This window comes from Stegodyphus dumicola, chromosome 9 (genome assembly GCF_044657685.1).
Source record: "Stegodyphus dumicola isolate Sdum_Otavi_A_Nest chromosome 9, ASM4465768v1".
Lineage (NCBI taxonomy): Eukaryota > Metazoa > Arthropoda > Arachnida > Araneae > Eresidae > Stegodyphus > Stegodyphus dumicola.
In genome coordinates, this window is record NC_140776.1 from 39,196,548 (window position 1) to 39,224,533 (window position 27,986).

At 32.1% G+C, this 27,986-nt stretch overlaps 1 protein-coding gene across 1 annotated transcript; it reads right to left on the reverse strand.

Moving 5' to 3' along the window:
• TBPH (TAR DNA-binding protein-43 homolog) lies at positions 1-27,975 on the reverse strand. The gene is made up of 4 exons (XM_035353389.2): positions 27,610-27,975; positions 20,161-20,336; positions 6,250-6,390; positions 1-4,030 (listed from the first exon to the last, which is right to left on the reverse strand). The coding sequence occupies exons 1-4, from the start codon at positions 27,851-27,853 to the stop codon at positions 3,248-3,250; spliced, it is 1,344 nt and encodes a 447-aa protein (XP_035209280.1). The 5' UTR covers positions 27,854-27,975; the 3' UTR covers positions 1-3,247.
• Positions 27,976-27,986: the final 11 nt, after the last annotated feature.

Here is a 27,986-nt window from a genome sequence, read left to right on the forward strand (position 1 = left end):
TTCAGTAAAGAATTTTTTTATTGAAACAGACAATCTTGCATAATTACAAGCCATTGACTCAAGACAACATGCAGCAAATAATCATTATCAATCACATCCAATACATACACATAGGTATTCATATACCAGTTATCCGTCAAAATACATTTTAAATCCAACTTGCATACATTTTATAATCTATACTCACACGCAAGCTATATACCACAGGAAATAGAAGTATTTGAAATATGAATAAAGTATTAACACTGCAGTACAAGATTAAAAAGTTACTCAGAAAAAAATGAACTAGTCATATCAATCTAATATTTAAGAAACAAGTTTTTAAAAAGAAATAGATAGCCATACAGAAGATAAAAATAAAAACAAGTAAAATTACAAAGTACATATATTTGCCAACAGAAGTTATACTACTGTCTTATTAAACTTTCAGACATTGTAAGTGGAAATAGAACATATTAAATATAAATGAAAATGAGCTATTGATAGGTTAGCACAAAGAGTAACAGAATATTGTTGAGATAAATTCATATTTAGAATTGATGATGACACAGTTCATTTAATTCACCTAATCACAGAGAAGGAAGTTACATATCCAAATTCATTCAATGCAAAGTTCAAATTTTTGTTAAGTTATTTTAATGAAATGGAACACATTCTTTCAAAACCAGTTAACCCATCAATACTCTCAACTTCTATGAATTATTTTACAATGCAGAATATACTCACATTAATTACTGCAGTATGTAAACTCCACCCTTACAAATAAAAATAATTCAGAACTATACTATACAACAGACTTCTACAGAAGGTCAAGTGTGGCAGGTCTCTAAGTCATCAAAATTTGAAACTACTATATAAGCACATATGTTCAATACCAACCTAATTTTTGTCTGTTTTTATGCAAGTACTGCAATAAACAGTCAATTTTCAAATTTTCTAGTACAACCCTCCTTTGGAAAAAGTGTTCATGTCACATTATATTTAAAACCACTTGGTGCACTGAAGAAGTGTCTAACAATGAGAGATTTTAATCACAAAGTGAAATTTACTCACACAATGGCTGATATATGGTGAGAAAATTTAAATATTTTCCGACACCAGCCAAAAATGCACACGTAACAGTAGAACTTTAATCAGTTATTTCTCTGAAAAAGCTTTTACTATACCTATGCTGGTACTGTTCTGTTATCAGAACCAGATCCAGAAAAGTATGTATGCTTGTATGCATAGATGTACTGGTTCTGCTTTGTCATACTGCAACAGAAATTCGGTTTGGATTTACAGGGGCGTTAACCTTTTCTTGAATGCATGTATATATGTAAGCACGAATGTATGTATACATATACACACAGATGCACATACATACATACACAACAAGCACATACATTCATATATTTCTGAATCCGGTCCTGATAACAGAACAGTAGCTTTAAGTTTAAAATACTTATTTAATTTCATTACAACGGTTATTGTTTCTAGTTTTATAGCTAACTTCAGTTAAAGGCACAAAATATGTTTTTGATACCTTATTGAAATTATTGGTTAATTGCTTTGATGGAAGTTTTTGTATAAAAACCAACAAGGTACATAGCCAAATCAAATTACTTTTATGATTACTATGTATTGAAAAGGGAACTCAGATCAATAAAACAAATTCAATAATTAACAATTTAAAATAAAGATGAATTAGATGAAATATGAAAATGAACATACAGAATTTATTATCAACATGCAAAATGAAGTTTCATATCCGAAATAAATATAATTCTAATTATGAAAAATGATATGATTAGATGAAACTTCCTATTTATTTGGATATGAAACAAATGACTCATTAGTCAAAGCAACTTCTAGATTAATATACAAAGAGATCTGTTTAAAAAAATTTCTTTGCCTTAAACATTGAAATTTTAATTACATACAATATCCACAATCTCAAGCAGAGATACAAAAAGAAATGGGAAGGAGGAGAGGGTCAGAATACGAGAATAAAACGAAGTATATATGCTTTAAAATATATAGTTCTTTTTCACGGTGCTATGATAGCTTTAAAACACTAAATTTAAAGTAAAAAAAAAAAAAAAAATACAACTTAGTAATATATCGTATGTCAAGTATTTATAAAGAAAATGCAATACATTTTTTTCTTTCTTTCCCTTTTTTTTAAACACTTAGAATTTAACAGACATAAGTAAAAAAAAAAAAGGTAAATTTCTACCAATTTATTTCATAACTTGTTAGATGATTAAATTATGGCATATTAAAAAATTTTATTATTATGAAATGTATCTCTGATTTTTAAACACTTGTTATGCTTCTTAAAAAATAACAATAAAGGTTCTACTGTACATATCATACTAACAAGCATCTGCTTCTAACAACTTTGAATATTTCTTCAGCAGAAATCAAGAATAATAATTCTTTTGCGATAGAATGCAAACAAGTATGATGTGAGTAAATACAGCATATAACATTTAAATAAATGCAACACACACTGAAGACAAACTTCAAAGATTATACATGTATTGACTTCATAATTACACATTCATACACCTAATTACAAATTACATAAACACCATAATTCACAACAAAGAAGGCCATAATACTTCAGCTGGTTAGTATTCAGTGGAGAACGGAGGAAAATACAATTACCTTTTTTTTTTTTTTTTCCTTTGCATAGCTTCAGAATACTGATCTATTAATGACAAATAATATATATTTTTATAGCTTATATGATTTGGCTTTAAAATCTTTTAACAGTCTAAAGTTTAGCTCAAAGAGCCAAATACACACTCTCTCAGCAAGGCACTTTTCAAAAATATACAATGCTATATCACTGAAGTGTAACACACTATGTCAATTTTAAATGGTGAATTTTATAAATCTGTCTAGAACAAATATGGAAATCATATTAAATACATATTTTAAAATATTTGCTAATTTTAAGTATTGGAAAAAACAACAAATGGCAGGTTTACGTTTTTTACAAATTTTGTTCAAATATGAATAAGTTAATGTGTGCTGGCATCTAAAGCAATTTATATGAAGATAAAATGCAACCTTCTAGAAAATCTAAAATAAACTTTTTTTAAGAAACCAATTAATCCATTCCATAAACAAATTAATATAATATAAACTAACAATATAATAAATGGCTATGTCAAATATACATATTTCAAATTCAACCAAAATGCAAGTGATGATAAGTATTTAACAATGAATGAGAACTGAAAATACAGAGTAATTTTTAATTCAAAACCGGCATACCATAACCTTTGGAATCTCTTGGACTCCATGGTACAGGCCCTTCATTACTGCCTGACGTCTGATTCATCCATGTAGGACAGCCACCCCCACCCATACTATTGGCATTAGGTCCAGCACCTGATGTATTTACATTAGGATTAGGACAATCATCTGAATTTCCTTGATTTGTAATACCTCCCAATATCCCAAGACCAGCTTGACCTAATGCTGCAGCTACTACTGCTGAACTCAAAGGTAAAGCCGCTCCCAAGTTCAGTGCCCCCATACTGAGAGTGGGAGGGGTTGTATTCATGCCCTTTCCAGCCCCTTGGTTAGGATTAGGATTTCCAAGGCCTAAAGTGGTGCTCAACTGAGCTAAATTAGGAATGTTGTCCCCACCCCTAGGCATGTTATATGGAGATTGATTCCAAATACTTGCATTCCCACCATGGTGACTAGGCCCAAATCCTGGATTGTGTGGAAAATTTGGATTTGGTGTGCGACCATCTCCTTTTCGATTGTGATAGTTCGCATTTGCACTTTTTGGTACAGCACTACTTACAAGCAGACTTGCACCTTTCACAATATGATCTTCACCACAGAGACTTTGTGCAACTTCTGGATGCAGAAACGTTACAAACGCAAATGCTCTGAAGGGTTTGGGGATAAAAACATCTGTTACCTCACCAAATTTAGAGAAGTATTCTTCCAAATCATCTGCAGTGATATCCTCTGTGCAACGGCCGATAAAAACCTTTCTGTTTAATTCAGCAACTTGACCATCCTTTTGAAAAAATAAAAATGACAAATTATAGCACACAGTTTTAAAATAAACACTCATATATATTACAAAAAATAGAAAAGAAATTTAATAAAAATTAATCATAGAATCAAATTTGACAGGAATGGCATTCTATTTAAATACAGAAAGTTAGGGAAAAAAACTATCTAGGGAGCAATTTAGCACTTACTTTCGCTAAAGTACAATTAAGTATCAATTATCTTTGATTTACAAGTTGATTTTGGCAATCATCTTTAAAAAAATTTAATTAGAAATTAATAAATTTTTGATAAAAAATGGCAATATATAACCATGATATATTACAAAAAAATAAAATAAAAAATAATTTTTATATTTTATTTTATTTTTTTGTAATATATCATGGTTATATATTGCCATTTTTTATTAAATTATTTTTTATCAACCATTTTCCTAATAATATCCTTATTATGAAATAAAAATAATCTAATCAATATTTTTAATGTTGCAAATGAAGTGAATTGCTTTTCTGTCTCATTTGGTGTTATGAAAAAAAAATTCAGCATAGAATAAATATTAACATTTTTTAAATAAAGGTTTTAAGACATATTTTTTTAATTTCCTTGTACATTTATTTTTGCCATCATTTGTCATAGTTACATATTAGAAGCAGTCAATAAATAACAAGTCAGAGGCAATTTCATAGTAATTATTTAATAAAACTCAAAAGTATTGTCCGTAGGCATTTATATCCCATTGTCCCACTAGAAATCATTTGTCTTCAAAGTTTAATGTTTTGTACTTTCAATGGGTAGACATACTGATGTTTTACACATTCATGCCACACACTGAGGAAGACAAACTAGAGCATATAAATTTGTCTGCACAGTGAGCATAACTGATGCAGCTCTCCAGAAACTAAAGACTGGTTTTTCTGAAATTCTAAAAAAAGAAAACTGCTAACAAATAATTCCCTCCCTACCCTAACCATTCATAAAGGGTTCTGAATGAATCCAAAACAGGTTAGGCCATGGAGCATTGTCTGTTATGCATTGATAAGAGGTGGACAGCAAGACAACAGCCAGTAATGTTTAGCGGAAATGCAATAGTATAGGAATAAAGGCATGTGCCTCTTTACACAGAAAAGAAATACAGATGATTTTGACACACACACAATAAATAAATAAATAAATAAATAAATAAAAATATTTTTCTCCCTTAAAGAAAAAGAAATTAATTTTGTCAAATTTTTGGTTTGAATTAACTGAAGTGATAAAAATTTAGTTTTGTAACAGAACTATTTAAGTGTAACTAAACTACTTTATTAAACGCCATGAACTGTAACCGAACTATTTTATTGAAACGCCATCTAGTGGCAAAGTGGAAAAACGTCAGTCGACCTCCAGCCGCCATGATGATAGTTTACTATGTCTCTGTTATTCTAATGTTTGATGTTCCATTAGGATATGTTTCATTTTTATGTATATTTCTTTTGTTTGTAACCGTTCCTGTGTGCTCTGTTAATAAATCCTTTTAAAGCTAGCTAGCCAGCATGAGTGTCTATATCACAGTTTGAATTAATGAGATATTTTTAACATTAATTCCAATATAAGTTTTTTTGGGGGGAGGGGCTTTGGATTAGTTCGAATTAACCGAAGGTTCAAAGTAACCAAATTTGAATTAACGAGCCTCTTTGACTCCTACATGACAATAATCGACTGAGATGCTTAACTTCAAAATTTGAATTTTTTACGTCATTTTCAACTTGCCTTGAGAAATAAGTTAATTAAGTTAGAACAATCCAAGGAAATATGTTTAAATGAAGTGCACAAAAAATTATTGCATTCTCATTAACAGGTGCATAAATTTGAAAGGCAGGACATCCAATTTAATAGGACAAGGAAGTCGTGTCCAGGTCAGATATTTTAAAAAAGGAATTAAATCTTTGCTCCTGTATAGATTATGTTACACAGGAAAATAAATTGAAGTAATAATTTGTGTTTTATTTTAAATTTTTACTTTTCTTCCACCTACCAAAACTCTAGAAGGTAACGGAATAACAAAAGAATGTATCAAATTTTGTCAGTAATACATATATTTCTTTAAGAGTAGTTAGTTATATTAGACTATCTATATAATGCTAAAAATGAAGCTAAAATTATGCAACTGATAATAATTTTCAGCATTCATATTTCTCAAACAGAAAAATTTCTATAAATATGATATAAATATATACATATTACCTTCGAATTTGGAATTCTTACATCACACCATCTTCCATCAATCAGATGACGTTTTGATAATGCTCGTGCTTGAGATTCATAATTACTAAACCTTATGAAACCGAAACCTTTAGACTGACCAGTCTTAGGATCCTTTTTAACCTGCAGAAGCACATTATTTCATAAAACATACTAAATCAATATCTTCTCATTAATATACATAAATTAAAATATTTAAAGAAAATATTACAAAAATTATTACACACACGCATTTAATATGGGTCTGTATATGAATGCTCATCATTGTCAAACATCTATATTTTGAATTTTAAAGATAAAATTTATATAAATAAAGGCCACCTTTCAACTTACTTATTAACAGTATTTATACTTGATGCTCATTTTTCCCCCCTTGTACAACTTAAAGTTACATCAAAAGCTTTTGTCTCATAAATGGGATGGTTTCTATAAAATGCATTATCAGAAATTCCGTACACTATATTTTTTACACATCTTCTTCAATAAATTTCACTGTTGATGTGATATTATCATCTAATAATCTATCAAGTAATTTAGCGCATGATAAGATGCATGTTAATGTTCAGTTAGCAAGTTAGTCGTTTACTGGTGAGTTTTCATATACCTACCCTGGCAACAACTGTGTCCATGTCCATAATATTAGTAAAAGATTTTAATAAATATAAATACAGTCAAAAGTCGTTAATTCGGACACCCATAATCCAGAATGATCTATAATCCGGACCTCAAAGCTATAAACTTTCTGCACATGCGCCGCGTTGACACATGCGCTGCGACATGCAATGAATTGGAAGTTGATCTGTCAGCACTGTCCTTATCTTCAGGGCAGATGTTTTTATTTTATTTGGCTTATAATTCCTTACTAAATGTAGTATTTCATCTCGATGTCCTCCGTCTTTGATATGATTTAAATCAAATTCCTCGTCTTTACAACTCGCTTCCGATAGTGAAGAAAGTAACACAGAGGTTATTGAAAACGAAAAAATTTCGACTGACAAATTAGTTGGTATTCTCGACACAGCAATTATAGGACTTGAACAGCGGAACTTTGTAACGAAACAAGATATTATGTCTGTTTAATAGAATTAAAGAAGAAGTATTATCACATGAAACGAAGTAACTTAAACAACTTACGTTGAAAGAAATGTTTAATAAAGTAAACAAATAAATATTAAGCTTTCCTTTTTGTAAATTTTGATACCCTTTAGATCATAATTGTTCTTTATTTCACAAATTACGATTCCATATTTTTAATTTTGTAATTTCTGCATGCCATCTTACCAGATTTAAACTGATGATCTATAATCCGAAATTGCCGAAGTCCCGACGAGTCCGAATTAATGACTTTTGACTGTATAATAATTTAATTAAATGTATTTAATACGCCTTATTTATTTTGCACTTTTAGTCCGAATATTATGCTTTATCTTTTCTGTCCTGAAATCCTAAAATTCGCACAAGCTCTGGTCCCAAGCATTGTGGATTTCTGGACTTCTATTCGCAACAACATTGAAAATTCTCACACTTTGCAGTACTATGAGGAACTACCAGAATGGGCATGGGACTTCTATTTGCAACAACATTGAAAATTCTCACACTTTGCAGTAGTATGAGGAACTACCAGAATGGGCATGATTGTTAGACAGTTCACTATACTTTAAAATTCTATCAGCACCTTTCAGTTTTCCAATGAAACAACACTGGATGTCAATCCTAGCAGGGTCAATCTGAGTGGGTTTCATTGGTCAAAAATAATAGATAAACACAAGCTCTGGTCCCAAGCATTGTGGATTTCTGGACTTCTATTCACAACAACATTGAAAATTCTCACACTTTGCAGTACTATGAGGAACTACCAGAAACGGCATGGGACTTCTATTTGCAAGAACATTGAAAATTCTCACACTTTGCAGTACTATGAGGAACTACCAGAATGGGCATGATTGATATAAGATTTAAATTGATGATCTATAATCCCGAATCGCCGAAGTCCCGACAAGTCCGGATTAAAGACGTTTGACTGTACTATAGCTCTATATTTTACTCATATTATAGGACTGTTAGATAACCAATTTAAATATTTTCATTTTTTATAATTAACCTCGTTAAGCTTTCAATAATGCCCCCCTTTTTAATGCAATGTTATTGCAAGCATTTTTGTTAACGATATGAATTGAAATTCAATTTTATGTTGACCTTAATTCTCAGATATTAAAGTAGATTTCACAGTAAATACACAGATGTATACAAACATTCCCCAATTTACAGCCATTTAGAGATATGACCAAATCTAGAGTAAAATTTGCTCATAGTCACAGAGAAAATAAACAAATGGAAACTTCATTTTCTTTCCAAAAACCAACACAAAAATTCTGAGAGATTTGCTGAATAAAGTCTTCTGCTCATATAGTGTTATTGTCTTATTTACAATAGGGACGGGGAATGTTTCAGACTATGTTTAGATAATTATTTTAAGGCACTTCAGAAATCAGCATTGCAGGTCCATCTAATATGGCAACTTCTCCAGTCTCCTCATCATAAATGTCCTTTTATTTATCAACGAATCATCGGACACAGACTCGGACATTAATGCACCAAAATCCATGTAAAGATCTTCCGCCTTAAAAATGACAATCCGACAAAAATATATTTACGGGTGCTCCTTGACAATAACAACCGATTTTTGACAGTACATGGACACCGAGTTTGTGCAATTCTTCGACTTATTATTTTGGCTTTGTGTAGAGGCGATTTTTGGCCAAAAATCGCAGCTACATAAATCAAAAATAAAAAGTCAAAGAATTGCACAAACTTGGTATCCATGTACACACTGACTTATTTTCATTTAAAAAAAAATCAGAGAATTGCACAAAATAGGCATTGCGCACTCCCTTGAATTTGTCCATGTACACATCGATCTATATTTACTTAAAAAGTCAAAGGAATAGCCCACAAAAATATAGAATCTCAATAAATTACATTTTTAATCAAACAATGAAATAACATAAAAAAGGAAATTCATTTTAGCACTACACAAATATCCACTTACCTTATTTACAAATTTCCCCATCTTCAGTCAAACAACATTCCTTAACAGCACCCAAAAACTACCTAAAATTATTTGAACCAGAATCTGTATACTGGCATCGTCACATAAATTCACAAAAGTAAGAGTAAAAAATATCCTCCGTAGCGCAAGTATCCTACGACGTTCGACCGTACACATTTCCTTCCTACAAACAGGACACTAATAACAGTAACTAGGTAAACCTTCATTTACACACCAGTCAATTAATGCTTTTTTTCCCTTTTGTTCTGTACAGAAACTTCAAATTAATCTTACAACATTCAGTCATTTTACCATGTAAACCACAAAACAACAATGTACTTCTTATCCAAAATTCATCCCATCATTCAAATTCACCGCAATCACACAACCAATTACATCATAATAGGGTTTTCATTACATTCAAATACTCAGGTTACCATAAATGAAACAACAAGATGGCGATAAATGAAACAAGAACTTAGCCAAGGGGCACCTTCAATCTACTCTAACCAACAATCCAAGACACGTACAGTAAAATAATTATTTAATTATACAGTATTTAAAATTTTAAATGCATTATTTGTTTTTTAACTGTTTATTTGATAATATTTATAGCTCTTATCTTATGAACACCATTGTGGAATATGCCAACCTAGTAAAATTTTATAAACAAAATTCACGATACAAACAATCTGTGGGTATATAAGTATGTAAGCTGGCAAGTGTCCATATAGAGAGAGACATACAAACCTATACAGTCAAAAGTCGTTAATTCGGACACCCATAATCCAGACCTCAAAGCTACAAACTTTTTACGTGTTGACGCATGCGCGTAAGACCTTTACGGCTGCGAATATGCATGTGCGCATGCGCAAAATACGTTTACGAATGCGCGTTTAATGTATAACGGACGGTATAAGCTAAGCTAAAATTATCTAATTCAGTTAAAGTTGCAGATTGCATTGTTTCTTAATCTTCGCATTGGATTCGGCTTATTATTTTTTGCAGACTGTTAGAACAATTTTGTAAAAGTAAGCTTGAACTTTCAATTATGTCAAATAGAATTTCTGATATATATTTACTAATATGTAAGGGATCTACAAAGCAAAAGTATGTTTCAAAGTCCATTAAACAAAAAGTGGAATTGCTGCAAAAAAAATGGATAAAGACATATTCTTTGTTTATCTAACCATTCCGAAATCTGTTTATCAATTTCACGCTGCTCTGCGGCGGGGGGGACGCCGCGGCACACTATGAATTGGAAGGTGATCTGTCAGCACTATCCTTATCTTCAGGGTAGATGTTTTTATTTTATTTGCATTACAATTCCTTACTAAATGTAGTATTTCATCTCGATGTACTAAGTCTTTGACATGATTTAAATCAAATTCCTCGTCATTATAATTCGCTTCCGATAGCCAAGAAAGTGACACAGAGGTTACTGAAAACGAAAAAATTTCGATTGACAAATTAGTCGGTATTCTCGACACAGCAATTATAGGACTTGAACAGCGGAACTTTGTAACTGAACAAGAAATTATGTCTGTTTATAGAATTAAAGAGAAAGTATTATCACATAAAAAACGAGCAACTTAAACAACTTACGTTGAAAGAAATGTTTAATAAAGTAAACAAATAAATATTAAGCTTTTTTTTTGTAAAATTTGATACTTTTTAGGTCATAATTGTTCTTTATTTCATAAATTACAATTTCATATTTTTAATTTTATAATTTCTGCATGCCATCTGACCAGATTTAAACTGATGATCTATAATCCGGAATCGCCGAAGTCCCGACGAGTCCGGATAAACGACTTTTGACTGTATATGCATGCATATACACAATAGAATAAATAGAACATGAAACTGAATTCAAAAAGAAAATAAAAAATTGAATCTACACTCATGTCCATAAATTAAGGATAATTCGGAGTCACGCGGAAATCAAACTCTAAAATAAATATATCACCTGTAAAATCACTACACACATCTTCAAGAATCATATGCAAATTTCAGGAAGTAACCAAATTACACCAATGACAAGAGTGTAAGAGACTGATATATAAGGAATACAGGCAAAGAAGTAAAATTGTTCGCAGGCGCTTTATAAGCATTTCAGTGCTATAACCAAATAGTTATGACACAAAGGATGCATTTGGATGATTTTTTACGTGGTATGGTAGAATTATCGGCCGTCTGGAATGTGGGCATACCCAACTGGAAGTATCGGACGAACTTGGAATTGCCCAGTGTCATTTCCAGGCTTTGGCAATGATTCCAAGATGATGGTAATGTGAGTAGACATTACAGCAAAGGTCGCCCCAGCATTACAACGGCGAATCAGGACCGGTATTTGGCAGTTACTGCCAAAAGAAACTGGTGGAGCGCAGCCTCACACCTGTCTCGTCAGCTCTCTTCAGCCACTGGTGCGACAATTTCAAGGCAGACCGTGTACAGACGCTTAGGGCAGATTGGTCTATATGCTCATAGACCTGTCAGATGCGTTCCACTTACAGCAACTCACTGTCGCCTGCGGTTATCCTGGAGTAGAGAGCATGCATTGTGGACACCGCAACAGTGGGCTTATGTGATGTTTTCCGACGAGTCCAGGTTTAGCTTGCAGTCCGATTCTTGCCGGACTTTCATATGGAGAGCTCCAGGTACCCGTTACTCCCAAGAAAACATCATTGAATGACATTGTTACGGTGATGCAGGAGTGCTCGTTTGGGGTGGAATTATTCTGCATTCTAGAACTGACTTGCATGTTCAAATTGGAACCATAACAAGCCAAATCTATCGGGACGTCATTCTGGAACAACATGTACATTTGTTTCGGGGCACCATGGGAGCACAATTTGTGTTTATGGATGACAACGCCCGTCCTCACAGTGCAAACGTCATCAGCGAATACCTTCAATCGGAGGATATCACCCGTATGGACTGGACAGCATTCTCACCGGGACATGCTTGGCCGACGAGTTGCAGCCCGTCTACCGGAACTTCGGAGAGCATTGCTTTTTGAGTGGTGTAATATCCCCCACGATCAGATCGACAATTTGATACTCAGCATGCCTAGGCGTTGTACGAACTGTATTGCATCGTCTGGGAGACATACAATGTATTAACAATGATACCAACAATGTAATATTGGTTTTTTGTAAATAGGTTTTTTTTTTTTTTTTTAGTCCAAAGAGATTTGAATCCCGAAGGACTATTAGTTTCGTTTTGGCATTTTGCGTCAGACTCATAAATGTCGGTTCACTTTTCAAACTGTTGCCACAAAATGTTAGAGTCCTGCATTATATTTGAAGAAATTAAATAATGAAAAATCTGCATAAATGTATGTATATTTCTCGTATTGTGATAAAACAACGGTACATAGAGTCATCGAATTTTGAATAACGTAATCCTCCAACGAACATGGGCATGTGGAAGACCAAATTTGAAATTTGAAATTTGTTTTATGATCGATTTCCTATTTTTTAAAACTTTGACGAATTTTTGATTAACAAACTCAAGGATTTCAAAGCGAGCAATGGCAACATTGTGCAGAAAAAACATTTTTATCTCCTGCGCGTGAGTCTCTGTATCGGAAATTCTAAAGATATGCTCGTTTTAAAACTATTTTGCGATATTGCTGTTGCACTGGATCTTATGGTTTAAGTGCGAGGAACATGATATTTAATAAAGAAAGGTAACACACAAAATGTTAAAAAACGCCCCTTTGGACGTAATTTAAAATCTGAAACATTTCAGATTTTTTTTATTATATATATATATATATATATATATTTTGTAATTTGCTCCAGGGAGAAAAATACGCTATTTTTTTTAATAATATCAAACATATAGCGTCTTTTTTTTGCTCTTTACCTTTTGTTTAATAAATAAGCTTTACAATTAAGTCAAATTTGTTTTGCTTCTAACTCTTTGTCTGCGTGATTTTGCATTATCCTTAATTTATGGACATGAGTGCATATTATTGTAATTTTTTTTTTTAACTGTTGCATATATTTTTTTCTATAAATAAATTTAAGAGATTTCTATAAATAAATTTAAGTATTTAATTTTTTCTATAAATAAATTTTCTATAAATAAATTTAAGAGATGAGAAAATCTGCTCTAATCCTGCTAAATTTTAATCCAAACTACATTACTCAATCCATTCGAAATTCCAAAATGATACATTCTTTTTACAACATCACAGTAAAGTAAAATTTTGAGAAGTGCATTCTCAGCATAATTAACAAGTTTCCTAAATTCAGACAGAAGAATTTTTTTCCTTATTTCGTATTTATATTTCATACATATATAAATATTAGTATACAAGGTGATTCTAAATTGCTTTTACAAATTAAGATGGGTGATAGTACTCATCCAGATGAGCAATAATTACCATAGAACAGAGGGTCGCATTCCACTCTGAAGACTCTGAGACAGAAAAGAGGACTATTTGAATTCCAACCTGAACTTACAACAGTGTTTGGAAAGCGAATGAACGAGACCAAAAGCTGCACAATCAATTTAATGAAAAACTCACAGAGAGTGCACAAAACGAATAAAACCGAAAAACTACCATTCGAGCGTTAATTCCAGCCCAGATTTTGATGGCAAACACTCAAACATCTTTGGTTCTCAAAGTCTCAACCTCGCAAACGATTGCAACCAGTTAAGTATCTAAACAAGGGCTGAATATTATCAACTCCAACTTTCGGTGTATGCCGAGATTAGAATGAAATGTTCTTACTGTGTTCTGGCTATCAGAACTTCTTGTCCCATAGAAGGGCGCTTCAAGTAGTATGAGAGCAGCAAAACTGCTACTTTGATAGTATCAAACCTGCCTTGAGTTGAAGTTAGTTGATAATATTCAGCCCTTGATTAGATAATTAATTTATTGCAATGGGTTGCGAGGTTGAGACCTTGCGATCATATAACGTCATTTGCATGCCTGCAATAATCTTTAATAATAAGGTGCCAACACTTAGATACATGTATGCTATCTCCCTTACTCCAGTCAACGAAACCAATAAATTAATTTCATTATACACTTACTGGATAACTGATTCAGAGTATTAATTCATCATATCAAAGATAAAAATATCCACATTCACATATTACCTCATATGAACCAACCGTAATGCAGATTTACAACATAAATAACATTTTAATCATAATTAAGTCAATTTTCCTACACCATTTCGCAATTTTTTCTTCTCTTTTCATTTTATATACTTAGAACTCTTATTCAAAACACATTACTCCAAACTAGGAACAATATTCATTATAATTTTATTATTATACTTTCAATATCTATATTAACACTCTATTTCCCCATTCACATACTAACATTACAAATTTTACTGACATTTTTGATATTTTACAGACTTTTTAAATGCTTATATCGGTTGATCTTTGGATTACGGTAACTTGGCAATTTTTTGGCGAAAATTTGGCGACCAACTCTGCTACAGCAACCCTCTACTTTTTTTTTTTTCGCCGCCATTTTGTCTTCACGAAGTAAAGACATGTTTCTTTTCTTTTTATTTACTCAACACTTTTTCCAACAATCTCCTAGCCGAATTACACTTATGGTAGAAATTTTACGTAACAAAACTGCTTAATCATGACAAACATTAACTGCAAAATTGGGAAAAAGTGCACAATCGCAAACTACTTGCGCGTTTTTCAGAATAGCACATACACATAAACCATTTACACGTCGTCTTATTTTTACTTAAAAAAACATCCCAGAATTGCACAAAAATGGCATTGCACACACTCTTAACTTTATCCATCTACACTGCTATTTTCTCATAAATTACAAAAATTTGCACGAAAATGCAGAAAAATTTTGTGAATCTTTAAACTTGGTAAAAAGCACATATATGAAATTACCTGATCACGAAAAAGTATATACCCTTTCCAAGGATGAACATTTCCAGGTATAAAATAAATATTTCCATACATGTTTACTTCAACTGAAACGTATACCAAATTCCTACAAACATAAAATTCACAAAATAACTATCATTTAATTAAAATATCACTAAACCATGTACACTTCGACTTATTTTTACTTAAAAAAACATCCCAGAATTGCACAAAAATGGCATTGCGCACACTCTTCACTATATCCATGTACACTGCTTTTTTCTCATATATTAGAAAAATTTCACGAAAATGCATGAAAATTTTGTGAATCTTTAAATCTGGTAAAAAGAACATATATGAAATTACCTGATGGCAAAAAAGTATATACCCTTTCCAAAGATGAACATTTCCACATATAAAATAAATAAAAGATCCAAAACCTTTTACCTCTAAATTATCTATTATATTATAAACGTCACCAACGAATTCATACCGCAAACATTAAAAATGGTTACAAATACTTAGTGTCAACTATTTAAATTATTTCCATGCACGTTTACTTCCACTGAAACGTATACCAAATACATATAATTCACAAAATAACTATCATTTAATTAAAATATAATTAAATTCAAAAACACTACTTAAAATATAAATAAGCACATACATTAAATTAATAAAAATTAGCTTACAATCCTAATTACTTTAAACTAAATCATTGCTAATAACAATTTTCCAATAATACCATATTACTTTATTTACTCCTTACATTTAGAACAATGCATAAAAATAATATCCTCAAATAATTAAAAATACTAAGTTACCTAATCTTCTTCAGAATCTTGATTACGTGGCGGATACACTTTTCTAATTGATTCAATAAAATTATTGAAAGATTTTTTTCAGCGAATTTTTCCTCCATACTTCCTCCGCTAAATAAAAAGCAAAATTCTCTTTATCACAATGCCTCGGAATGGCGCTTTTTATAGCACTCCACGTGCCCTCTATTGTATTCATATGTGCACCTGTTTCAGGATCTTTAAAATGATATTTATGGTTCACAGCAAGATGTTGAAAACCTTCATCCTCCAAACATGCATATGATTTCCAGCAATCAGATATGATTATTGTACCAGGTAGAATATACTGTTTAATAAAACTTAATAAGCAATCTTTACTTCTATCTCGCATACCCTTTCTATCACCAAGCATACCCATATCATTCTCGCAAAATTCCACGCACACTTCCCTACAGAAAGAATTCCAATCAGCTGCAGTACTACTGCTAATTTCTAAATCCGAAATCCAGTAGTCAACTGGCAGTCTATTCACCCAATAATAAGAAATTAATAAAATTTCACCCATACTCAAACGACTTTCAGCAAACCGCGTACCCTTCTTTACACTCTGTTTCACAAAATGTTCATTTACACCAGATTTCTTGCACCGCCATTCAAACTTATGTGTAATATCCTTCCTTTCACACAATCTCATTTCATTCCCACATTTTGGACATTCATACTTATCCGCAATTAAACCTACACTCATACACTATTCAACCAATTATTTGAATTATCAGATAAACGCATTAAAAATTTAGAATTCACTTTAGACAGCGCCATGCAATCCAAAAATTAATCAACACTAATAAAAATATAGGTTTGATCTTTACATTATGGTAACTTGGCGATTTTTTGGCGAAAATTTGGCAACCAACTCTCCTATAGCAACCCTCTATTTTTTTTTCCCCGCCGCCATTTTGTCTTCACGAAGTAAAGACATGTTTCTTTTCTATTTATCTACTGAACACTTCTTCCAACAATCTACTAGCCGAATTACACTTATGCTAGAAATTTTATCAAACAAAACTGCTTAATCATGACAAATATTCACTGCAAAATTGGGAAAAAGTGCACAATACCATACTCCTTACGCGTTTTTCAAAATAACACATATACATAAACCATGTACACGCCAACTTATTTTTACTTAAAAAAACATCCCAGAATTGCACAAAAATGGCATTGCGCACACTCTTCACTATATCCATGTACACTGCTTTTTTCTCATAAATTAGAAAAATTTCACGAAAATACATGACAATTTTCTCAATCTTTAAACCCGGTAAAAAGAACATATATGAAATTACCTGATCGCGAAAAAGTATTTACCCTTTACAAATATGAACATTTCCACATATAAAATAAATAAAATATCCAAAAACTTTTACCTCTAAATCATCTATTACATTATACACGTCACCAACGAATTCATACCGCAAGCATTACAAATACTTAGTATCAAATATTTAAATTATTTCCATGCACGTTTACTTCAACTTAAACGTACCAAATTCCTACAAACATAAAATTCACAAAATAACTATCATTTAATTAAAATATCACTAAACCATGTACATGTCGACTTATTGTTACTTAAAAAAAATCCCAGAATTGCACAAAAATGGAATTGCGCACACTCTTCACTATATCCATGTACACTGCTTTTTTCTCATAAATTAGAAAAATTTCACGAAAATACATGACAATTTTCTCAATCTTTAAACCCGGTAAAAAGAACATACATGAAATTACCTGATCGCGAAAAAGTACAGTAAGACCCTGCTTAACACGGGGGATACGTTCCATCGAAGTAGAGCGTAATGCGAAACAGCGTTAAGCGAGGCTATCTTAATATGTAAATAATGGGGTTAGGGAAAGACGGATAAAAAATGGTTAGGCATTAAATTTAATAATTTTTTTTTAATAAAAATAAAATCAAACATTTATTTCTTACAAAAATAAAAACAATATAAACGCATATACTTTTAAAAACAAATAAAATTCTCAGTCAGATCATTCAGTCTATTCTGGGTTTCCAATTTTCTGCCTTTTTGTCAAGAAGGCATTATGATAGATTGGCTTAATGGCACATTGCGTTCAATTTCGTCGTCAAATCATATAGACGGTCTTTTTCCCATTTCCTCTATAATGTTATTTCTAGAACGGGTAATTCTAGTTGCAGAGCTTGACGTAGTTGCAGTTGCCGATGACAGTATTTTTTCTTTATTCTTAAGAATTGTCCTTATTGTTGAAGTTGCCAAAATCAATGCAGCACTAATTTGAGATTGACGTTCACCGGAATCTAATCTTCTAATCACTTGCATTTGAGTTTCCAGTGAAATGCTTTTTCTGGTTGCTTTCTTTTCTTGTTTTTTATTATCACCCATGATAAAAACTAAAGATCATAATATTTGTCACTGTATTAATCGTTATAGTATTATACAAATTTAAACTTACAATAATGTCAACAAATGTTTCAAATGATAAAAATACGTCCACAAAGCAAGAAACACAACTACACTGTTTCGGATATGTTATTTGGAAACCTAGCGCTGCGCACAATTTCGGAGAATCCCTGGGTTGAAATAAAAGAGCGCTAAACCGAAACAGCGCTAAACGAAACAGCATTAAGCGCGGTCTTACTGTATTTACCCTTTCCAAATATGAACATTTCCACATATAAAATAAATAAAATGTTTGATCTTTACAATATGGTAACTGGTAGTTTGGCGACATTTTGGAGGCGATAAAGGTTACTACCTGGGACTTTGGTAATAATGTGAGCAGTACTCAGTTCCGATTACGCATTATTTTGCGTGAGGGAAATGAGAGATCATGGGATATGTCATGTGATATTAATGGACGAATTACGGTTCTTTAATCGGAAAAGGGGGGAAATCGGGGAAAAATCTGGAAATTTTGTATTTAGCTTTATTCTGTGTTATGTGAAACAGTGTTCGTTAATTTTTGGATCCCATGGCCCTAACTAAAGTGAATTCGAAATGGGTATTTAGGCATTGTGATAAAGAGAAGTTTGCTTTTTATTTAGCGGAGGAAGTATGGAGGAAAAATTCGCAGAAAAAATCTTTCAATAATTTTATTGAATGAATTAGAAAAGTGTATCCGCCACGTAATCAAGATTCTGAAGAAGATTAGGTAAGTTAGTATTTTTAATTATTTGAGGATATTATTTTTATGCATTGTTCTAAATGTAAGGTGGAAAGGAATTTGGTATTATTGGGAAAATTGTTATTAGCAATGATTTAGTTTAAAGTAATTAGGATTGTAAGGTAATTTTTATTAATTTAATGTATGTGCTCATTTATATTTTAAGTAGTGTTTTTGAATTTAATTATATTTTAATTAAATGATAGTTATTTTGTGAATTATATGTATTTGGTATACGTTTCAGTGGAAGTAAACGTGCATGGAAATAATTTAAATAGTTGACACTAAGTATTTGTAACCATTTTTAATGTTTGCGGTATGAATTCGTTGGTGACGTTTATAATATAATAGATAATTTAGAGGTAAAAGGTTTTGGATCTTTTATTGGCTGATCTTTGGAATATGGTAACAGGTAGTTTGGCGACATTTTGGAGGCAATAAAGGTTACTTCCTAGGACTTTGGTAATAATGTGAGAAGTACTCAGTTCCGATTACACATTATTTTGTGTGAGGGAAATGAGAGATCATGAGATATGTCATGTGACATTAATGGATGAATTACAGTTCTTTAATCGGAAAAGGGGGGAAAATTTGGAAAAATATCTGTAGTACTATATATCTTTTAATTAAATTCCATAAGTACTAATTTTATAAAATGCAAAGGAAAAATTTTGATAGAACAAATCAAAAAGAAAATATATACATTAATGACATAATTTACAACACATGAATTCCATTAACTCAATAATATTAATATTTTTAACATACTCATGATGGCTAATCCAAAAGTTACCAAAGTGAATTACAAGTGAAATATCTCCAATATATCAAACATCATATGAACCTCTTAAAATTGGTTGGCATTTCTATGAAAATTGACAATACAAATTTTACCAGCTGTATCAGTAAGACATTTGTCGTATATTATGACATTAAAGAACACTTTTTAAAATAAATTCTTACTTGTGCCATTAAAACTTCCCCAAATGATTCAAAGTATTGACGAAGCTCTTGTTCTGTTGTTTTCCATGGTAAACCCAAAACAATAAGATCGGAACACTTATGCTTTGTCTCCATTCTCTTAGTTTTTGCAGAGCTGTTTTCAAGCTGGTCACAAGATTTTCTCTTGTTCTCAGTGACTAAAATATTAAATACGGAGAAAAAAAATTAACATTTAAACAATACATCAATATGAGAATACTGCAACAATTTACATCAAGAAAATTTACCAAACATAAGCATCACAAGATAAAAACACAATATTAGTCGAATCTCTGTTTGCGAGTCTTCGCTTTCTTACAAAATATTTCTTGGGTACTTCCGTATTATCTCGTCAACCACTGGTGGAAATTTTGGCAACAGTCGCCAGTTGCTACAGAATTCTAAAGGAAGTGCATCATCCATAATTGGAGAGACATCCCATTACTTGGCTGGTTGACAGTGCCATTCCTTATAATGAGGATTGCAGTTCTATGTATTTGATTCTACATTACGAAAAGAGCTATGAGAGCTTACTTGCTTTTAATTTTTGAGCTCAAATATTATTAAATAATGAATTTAATTGCAACTTATAAAAAAGATCATGCCATGTCACAACATAGTATAATATCAAAATTTTGATTATATATACAGGATTCATTAGTGAAGTGGGAAGTGTCCAGCAGTTTATTTTTCTGTTCACACGGGGACATGATGATTTTCGATTATTGTTCAACATCAGTGATACAGTTTATAGGATACTTTCTACATAAAATTGTTTCTTAGAATGGTGATTGTGTGAGCTGACAGTGGAACGATGAAAACTCAAATCAGTTATATGAAAAGCCATTACATAGGCTGAAGGTTACGGTATGATGTGCATTTTCCTTATGTGGCATTACTGGGTCATATTATTTTAAAGACTATACAGGAAATGCCACAACTGTTAATGCAAACTACTATACACATATGGTCAGAATATTTTTGATGCAACAGCTCCCTAGATGGTTAGCCTGTATTTTAGAGTGCCCCTTTGATTATCACTAGTTGTTGTTTCATTTATTGTAATCTGAGTAGTTGAATATTACAGAGACCCTATTATAACGTGACTGGTTGCCCAATTGTGGTGAATTTGATGGATGGGAAAATATTTGTTGGATGTCAGTGAGGAAGTACACTGCGTTTTGTGTGCTGTGCATCGTAAAATGGTTGCCAGTAGTAAAGTGAGTGTTCGGTTGTACAGAATGAAAGAACAGAAGGGTTTTTCTTTTTATTCTTCTTTTCGAAATGACTGAGGACACAAGAAAAGAATCTTTGTTGGATGTAATTCAACGGAATTATAAGTGTCCTGCTTGTACGAAGGAAATGCATATGGTCAAACGTAAAGATTGTTCTAATGGGTTTGTCACAAGAAAAGTTCAAGTGCTCATTATAAAGCATTCCATCAGAAGGGAAACATGGTTTGAGGAAAGTTTTTGGATGCTGTTAAGGAATTTTGTGTGCCACAGACTGAAGAGACAAAAATTTCTAAATAAGGTAAACACATATTTCCTTTGTGTAGTGCGTAGATATGATAATATGTATTTCCTTTTTTATGTTATTTCATTGTTAGATTTAAAATCCAGTTTATTGAGATTATATATTTTTTGTTTGGTTCTAGTGTAGAATTGGGTGTTTCTTTGGCTTTTTAAGTGAAAATAAATCGACATGTACATAGACAAAATGAAGTCAGTAAGCAATGCCCAACACCCTCTTACACACAAGCCTCCTTACTAAAGGCTGGTAGTTTAGTGATGTCACAAACTGTTGGCTATCTTAATGGGGTGCGAAAGATAACCCCTTCGGTCAAAACCAAGGCCATCCAGTTGGCATGAGCAAGTTTGGGAAATTTCATCCTTGGTCATGAGAGGACGTGTTAATGAACCAAAGCATTATTTTAGTAGGTTGAATATCTGCTTAATTTAATCTTGATACTTTTTTCGGTTTTCCTTATGCCTTTAAAGTGTTGTGTGCCGTTATGCCAAGGATATTATAATGATGGCCCTAAAGTGTCAGTATATAGATTTCCTAAACAACAAGATGTATTAAATAGGTAGCTAAAATTGATATATCCCCCCCTAGCTTTCTGGAGATCAATATTTTCCAAAAGGCTGGACCATTGCTCATGTGTCTATGGCTGCTTCAAGAAAACTTTTCTTATACGGACTCGGATCCAAACATAGCAAAACTTCTATTAAAGGTCTCTAATTTTTTTTATTTAATTTTATTTTACTTTTTTATTTCTTTTTTTATTCTCTAAATTCTTTTTTTCGAAGACAAACTACTTTCCCACTCTTCTTCAACGTTTCACATTGATTTGGTTTAACTATTATCACAATCACATTAGAACAGCTGATGAGCAGCAGCCACAAAGACGACCATCAAATTTCAAAAGCTGACCTCAGTGCCAGCATAATGCATACGCAAACATTCTTGGGTTGCCAGATTTAAAACAGTTCTGGGTTGCTACTTTGGCGACAGTGCATTACTCAGCAGTTCTCTGAATCGGGCAGTCAATTACAGAATATTAACAATATGAAATATCTTCTCTTTAGACACAGTCTGACTAATCAGTAGTACTGCATCAAGACAAAGCAAGCAGCGACACATCAAAATCTATTGTTAATTTCCTGAAAAAAAGAAATGGGTATCAAGGCTATACCCTTCAATCAGATCCCTATTAAATCTCCTGATCTGTCACTAATGTATTTTTGCACTTTTAAAAAGCGGGTTATCAAAACGTCAAGCTAGCTGTTCGTGAGGAATCAGATAAAATATCTCTTTTGATACTACAAAAGGCTTGACTGTTTTCAAAATTATGGTGTAGAAAGATACTAAAGAATAAGGGTTATCAAATAGAACATTTAAAACATAAAAATGATAGGCAAAATATTTCTATAATTACAACGAAAATCATATAAAAATGTGCGAACAACCTCTGTATTAAGTCTATATGTCAAAATTGTGAATAATTTATTTTTAAATTCAGTTCTACTACTTTCTGGGCAAACCCTGTATTATGGCATTTAACATTGCTCCACAGCCAATCTGTGTACGACACCCACTTTTGGGATTCATGAAATATTTGTGGTTGACAGTAAAATGTTTAATACTGGCATCTCCAATTCATCTGACTTAAATGCTTTCCAGCAATCAGTATAAATAATGCTTCCTTCTGTGATATTTAATTTTATAAAATCTGATAAAGTTCTCACCACTCAATTTGAAAAAGTGACTAAAACATTCATTTGATTCTCCATGCAATCTGCTGAAAATATACAGCAGAAGAACATGCCCAACATTGTTCTTGCTTCAAGCTAAAAGGTTTTCGTTTACTTTCTTCAAGCTAAAAGGTTTGTTTATCTTGTCACATCCACTGATTTAACACAGGCATGAATCATTGACACAATTATCATGCATATAATGGTTAGTCTACCATTGTGCTGTATATAATAACCTTCAGTTAGAGTTCACAAAATTCAACAGATGTTGTGTCTTAATACCAAAAACAGATGAACCTCAAGCAGTAAAGAAGGGAATTTTAAACCTTTGAACCAATATTGTGTTAAGCCTTTCTTCTCAGTACAATTATTTCCCAAGTGCCATTCCATTATTGAGTTATGAAGTAATCACATTCTCATCTTGTGGCTCTTCAAACATAATTTTCTATCAGGAACGACACCTTTTCTTTAAAAAAATTTATTGTAGACTTTTCATCCTAAAGCAATTACCTAACTGTTATCTCTATAGCATTATCGATACATTAAACAAGTATTTCAATGGTGATTTAAAAATATGGAATGAAAAAGATCATCTGTTCTAAATTTATGCACAATTTGCAATTAATGTTAGTTAAATGGAAGCGTTTCTTAAATTTGGCACATTTATCCATATATTTTAGCTGTGGTTTCATACGATCTACTACACAGAATACAGTCAATAGTCATTAATCCAGACTCGTCGGGACTTCGGCGATTCCGGATTATAGATCATCAGTTTAAATCTCGTAAGATGGCATGCAGAAATTCTAAAATTAAAAATATGAAACCTTAATTTATGAAATAAAGAATAATTATAATCTAAACGGTATCAAAATTTACAAAAAAAAAAAAAAAAGCTTAATATTTATTTGTTTACTTTATTAAACATTTCTTTCAATGCAAGTTGGGTACAACTCTAATAAACGCCCTAATTTCACCAAATGTGGCGATATGCGTTTTACGCTGGTTTTTGGCACGATTGCATGTTGTATGGCAACCATGTCGACGTTGAAAAATCTTTTGGTGGAGTAGTTTAATAATTGCTAGTTGGTTCGTGTCGCGTGTGTTTTTGAAATGGCCTATGTTGCGATGAAAGACGTGGTGGGAAGGTTTCAGCCGCGTATTTTAGATTGTGTGCAGAGTAAATTTAGTATGAAAAGGTATGATGTTGGAGTTGTTAACGAGTCTTTTGTTCACGGATGTATTTATGGGGATCGTAGTGTATTTTTGGAATTTCTGTGGGAGTAGGGACTTTTAAAACGAAGTTTGACGTGTCCGAAATGCGGAGCTGATATGGGAACTTGGACGAAAAATGGTGTTTCTGATAGACTTGTGTGGGTTTGCAGTAAAATTGTTGCTAATAAAGTAAGTGGGTGTCAGCGGAGTTTAAGTTTTCGTGTAGCAAGTTAACGTTGGAGGAAGTTTTTATTGTTACTTTTGAAATTTTGAATCGTAGGAAGGCATGTGATATAGCAAAATCGTGGAAGTTTTCTTCACAGACGTTGTGTGACTGGCAAAATTTTATTAACGAATGTATTTTGGACTTTGTATGCTCTGTATCTGAAAAGATAAGGGGGGGAAAGATATTTCTGCTTTTAAAAGAAGCTTTCATTATGGTAAGTGCATTTTATTTTGTAGAATGTTATATTCATTGTTTTTTGTATGAATTTCCGTTTTATTGTTGTTTTTTGAATTGTCTGAAATTTATTTTAGTTTATTTTCTTGATTTGTTTTTAGTGTAGATTGTGCAATTCGTAGATGTTTTTTAAAGTTGAAACAGAACGCTGTGTACATGGTATTCTTTGAAATTTATTGTTGTTATGTTAATTTATTAAAGCGAGGTGTACGTAGTTCGTAGATTCGTTCCTACAGTGTGCCATTCGTAGATGTTTTTTTTTAAGTTAAAAAATGTCGCTGTGTACATGGATTCTTGTCAAATATTTTTGGTTAGAAACTTTACGTTTTTGCTATCTAAGTTTTTTGTTTTTGTTTCGGAATTTTAGCTTAAATCGTGTGTTCAAAACGTAGTTTTTGCATGTGCGAAAACCGTGTTTTTGGAGACATTTTAGGCTTAAAGTTCGAAATGTAGAAAAAAAATTTAGATAGTAATATGGCAGCGTGAAGTTTCTCTCCAAAAATATTTGGCGACTTGAGGGCGCATATCAGAGTAGTTTTGCGAGTTGTTTTAAGTTGCTTCGTTTTATGTGATAATACTTTCTCTTTAATTCTATAAACAGACACAATTTCTTGTTCAGTTACAAAGTTCCGCTGTTCAAGTCCTATAATTGTTGTGCCGAGAATACCGACTAACTTGTCAATCGAAATTTTTTCGTTTTCACTAACCTCTCTGTCACATTCTTCATATCTTTATCCATTTTTTGCAGTAATTCCACTTTTTGTTTGATGGACATTGAAACATACTTTCGTTTTGTACGATCCTTTGGGAGCTCCAGAATCAGAAATTCCATTTGACATAATCAAAAGTTCAAGTTTACTTTTATAAAATTCCTCTTACAGTCTGCAAAAAATAATAAGCCGGATCCAATTCGAAGATTTAAGAACAACGCAATCATCAACATTAACTGAAATAGATAATTAGATAATTTTAGATTATACCGTCCGTTATACATAAAACGCGCACATGGAAATGTATTCTGTGCTTGCGCACACGCATATGCACAGTGGTAAAAGGTCTTACGTGCACGCATAAACGCCTATGCGCATGTGTCAACGCAGCGCATGGGCAGAAAGTTTTTAGCTTTGAGGTCCGGATTATGGGAGTCCGAATTAACGACTTTTGACTGTACTACCAACATTTTGTTAGACACTATAATATTCATCCTTATTGAAATGTATGTTTCTTTTAAAGAAATACTATTGTGATAGTTAACTGTGCTTAATTGTTCTTGGTGGAACTATATCCTTTGGAAATTTAATTATTCGCATAATTTTCCCCTTCTTGATCTTCAAACAATAAAACCAACAAAAAAAAAGAAAAAATTATGCAAGGAAATTCAGTTTATACATTTTTTTTTTTTTTTTTTTGTTCACCCATAATCACAACTAATCCCTCACTAAGAAAAACGTGAACAATTTGAATCATTTCCTAATGTCACAAAATTTAGAAATTCTTTACTTAAAAAAAAAATTTTCTCTCTTAAAAGGGAAAAGGTGCAAACATTGATACAAATCAATTCTTAATTTGTGGTAACACTGCGAAGCATCTAAAAAAGTAAAAATTGTTACATGTTCCCTTTTCCTTGCACATAATCATTTGGAAAACATCCTCCATCCTTTCAAATCTCAAACAAGCTAGAGTGCAGAATCGCCCACTTATTTGATTGCCGTTTGTTTGGTGCTTTTTACAAAAGTAAGAAAAATTGGATTTTTGTCAATTTTCTTTGACTTTTTAAGTGAAAATTGGTCAACGTGTACATGTATAAAGTCAAGGGAGTGCACAATGCCATTTCTGTGAATAGGTCGATGTGTACATGGATACCGAGTATGTGCAATTCTTAAAATCTCGCCAAGCAGTGGGCGATTCTGCACTTCCCCACCAATTGTCTCTACTAAATAGGGATACACAATGTATATTTAATTCCTAATTTGTCGTAATCATAGTAGTAACATAAAAATTTTCTTATATCTATTTCTATAATAATTTTGCATACTGGAGGTAAACCTTGCACTTAATATCAGTTTTACAACTACGGATGTTCAACTTCTGTTCAGAAAATCATTATTAAACTTTTAATCTGCACTGAAAACGTACATGACTATAGAAATTCCGCATATTGTAGTTCTCCAGAAGTCTGAATGAATATCGAAATGTGATAATAAATATTAATATTAACTTTTCTTTATGTCAAACTTTATATGTCATCTCTTCAGTCTTCGATTAAAATAATTGGAAGTTCCAACTTCCATTTATTCTAATATTCATTCTGTCAATCACCCAATAATTAAAATTAAGGATTACATATACCTTCATCAACGTATCCATTTGCAGTTAAGTACAAAGAACTTTAACAAAATGAAATTGCACCAGTGTTGAATCATAATGAGGCCAAGGTAATATGATTAAGCCTACATACACTGTTAGAATCATACCAATTCAAAAAACGGAATTTCATACCTTTAGGAAAAACACAGATATATAAGGAATTTCCCCAACCAGATCCTGGAGGTGGAAGCAATTTCCCATCAGTAACTCGAACTCCTCTCATAGTTCCTGTTCCAGGATTTCTATATTTTAATCCACAAGTACCAGGGAATTGTGCAGCCAATGTTGTCAATAAAAGCGTTCCATCTTCTTCGCATGGTACTTCAATCGGTTCCTCGCCTTCATCCTCAGCCACTTGAACGTAACTTAAACTCATTTCGATAAATACTTGTAGTTAATATCTCTTTTATTAAACATAAAATTAACTTCACAAATTCTTATCAACACTCACAGCAGAATTTAAATCGATAGCGTCACCACTACACCAATGCTGTCTTCTTCGGAAGAGG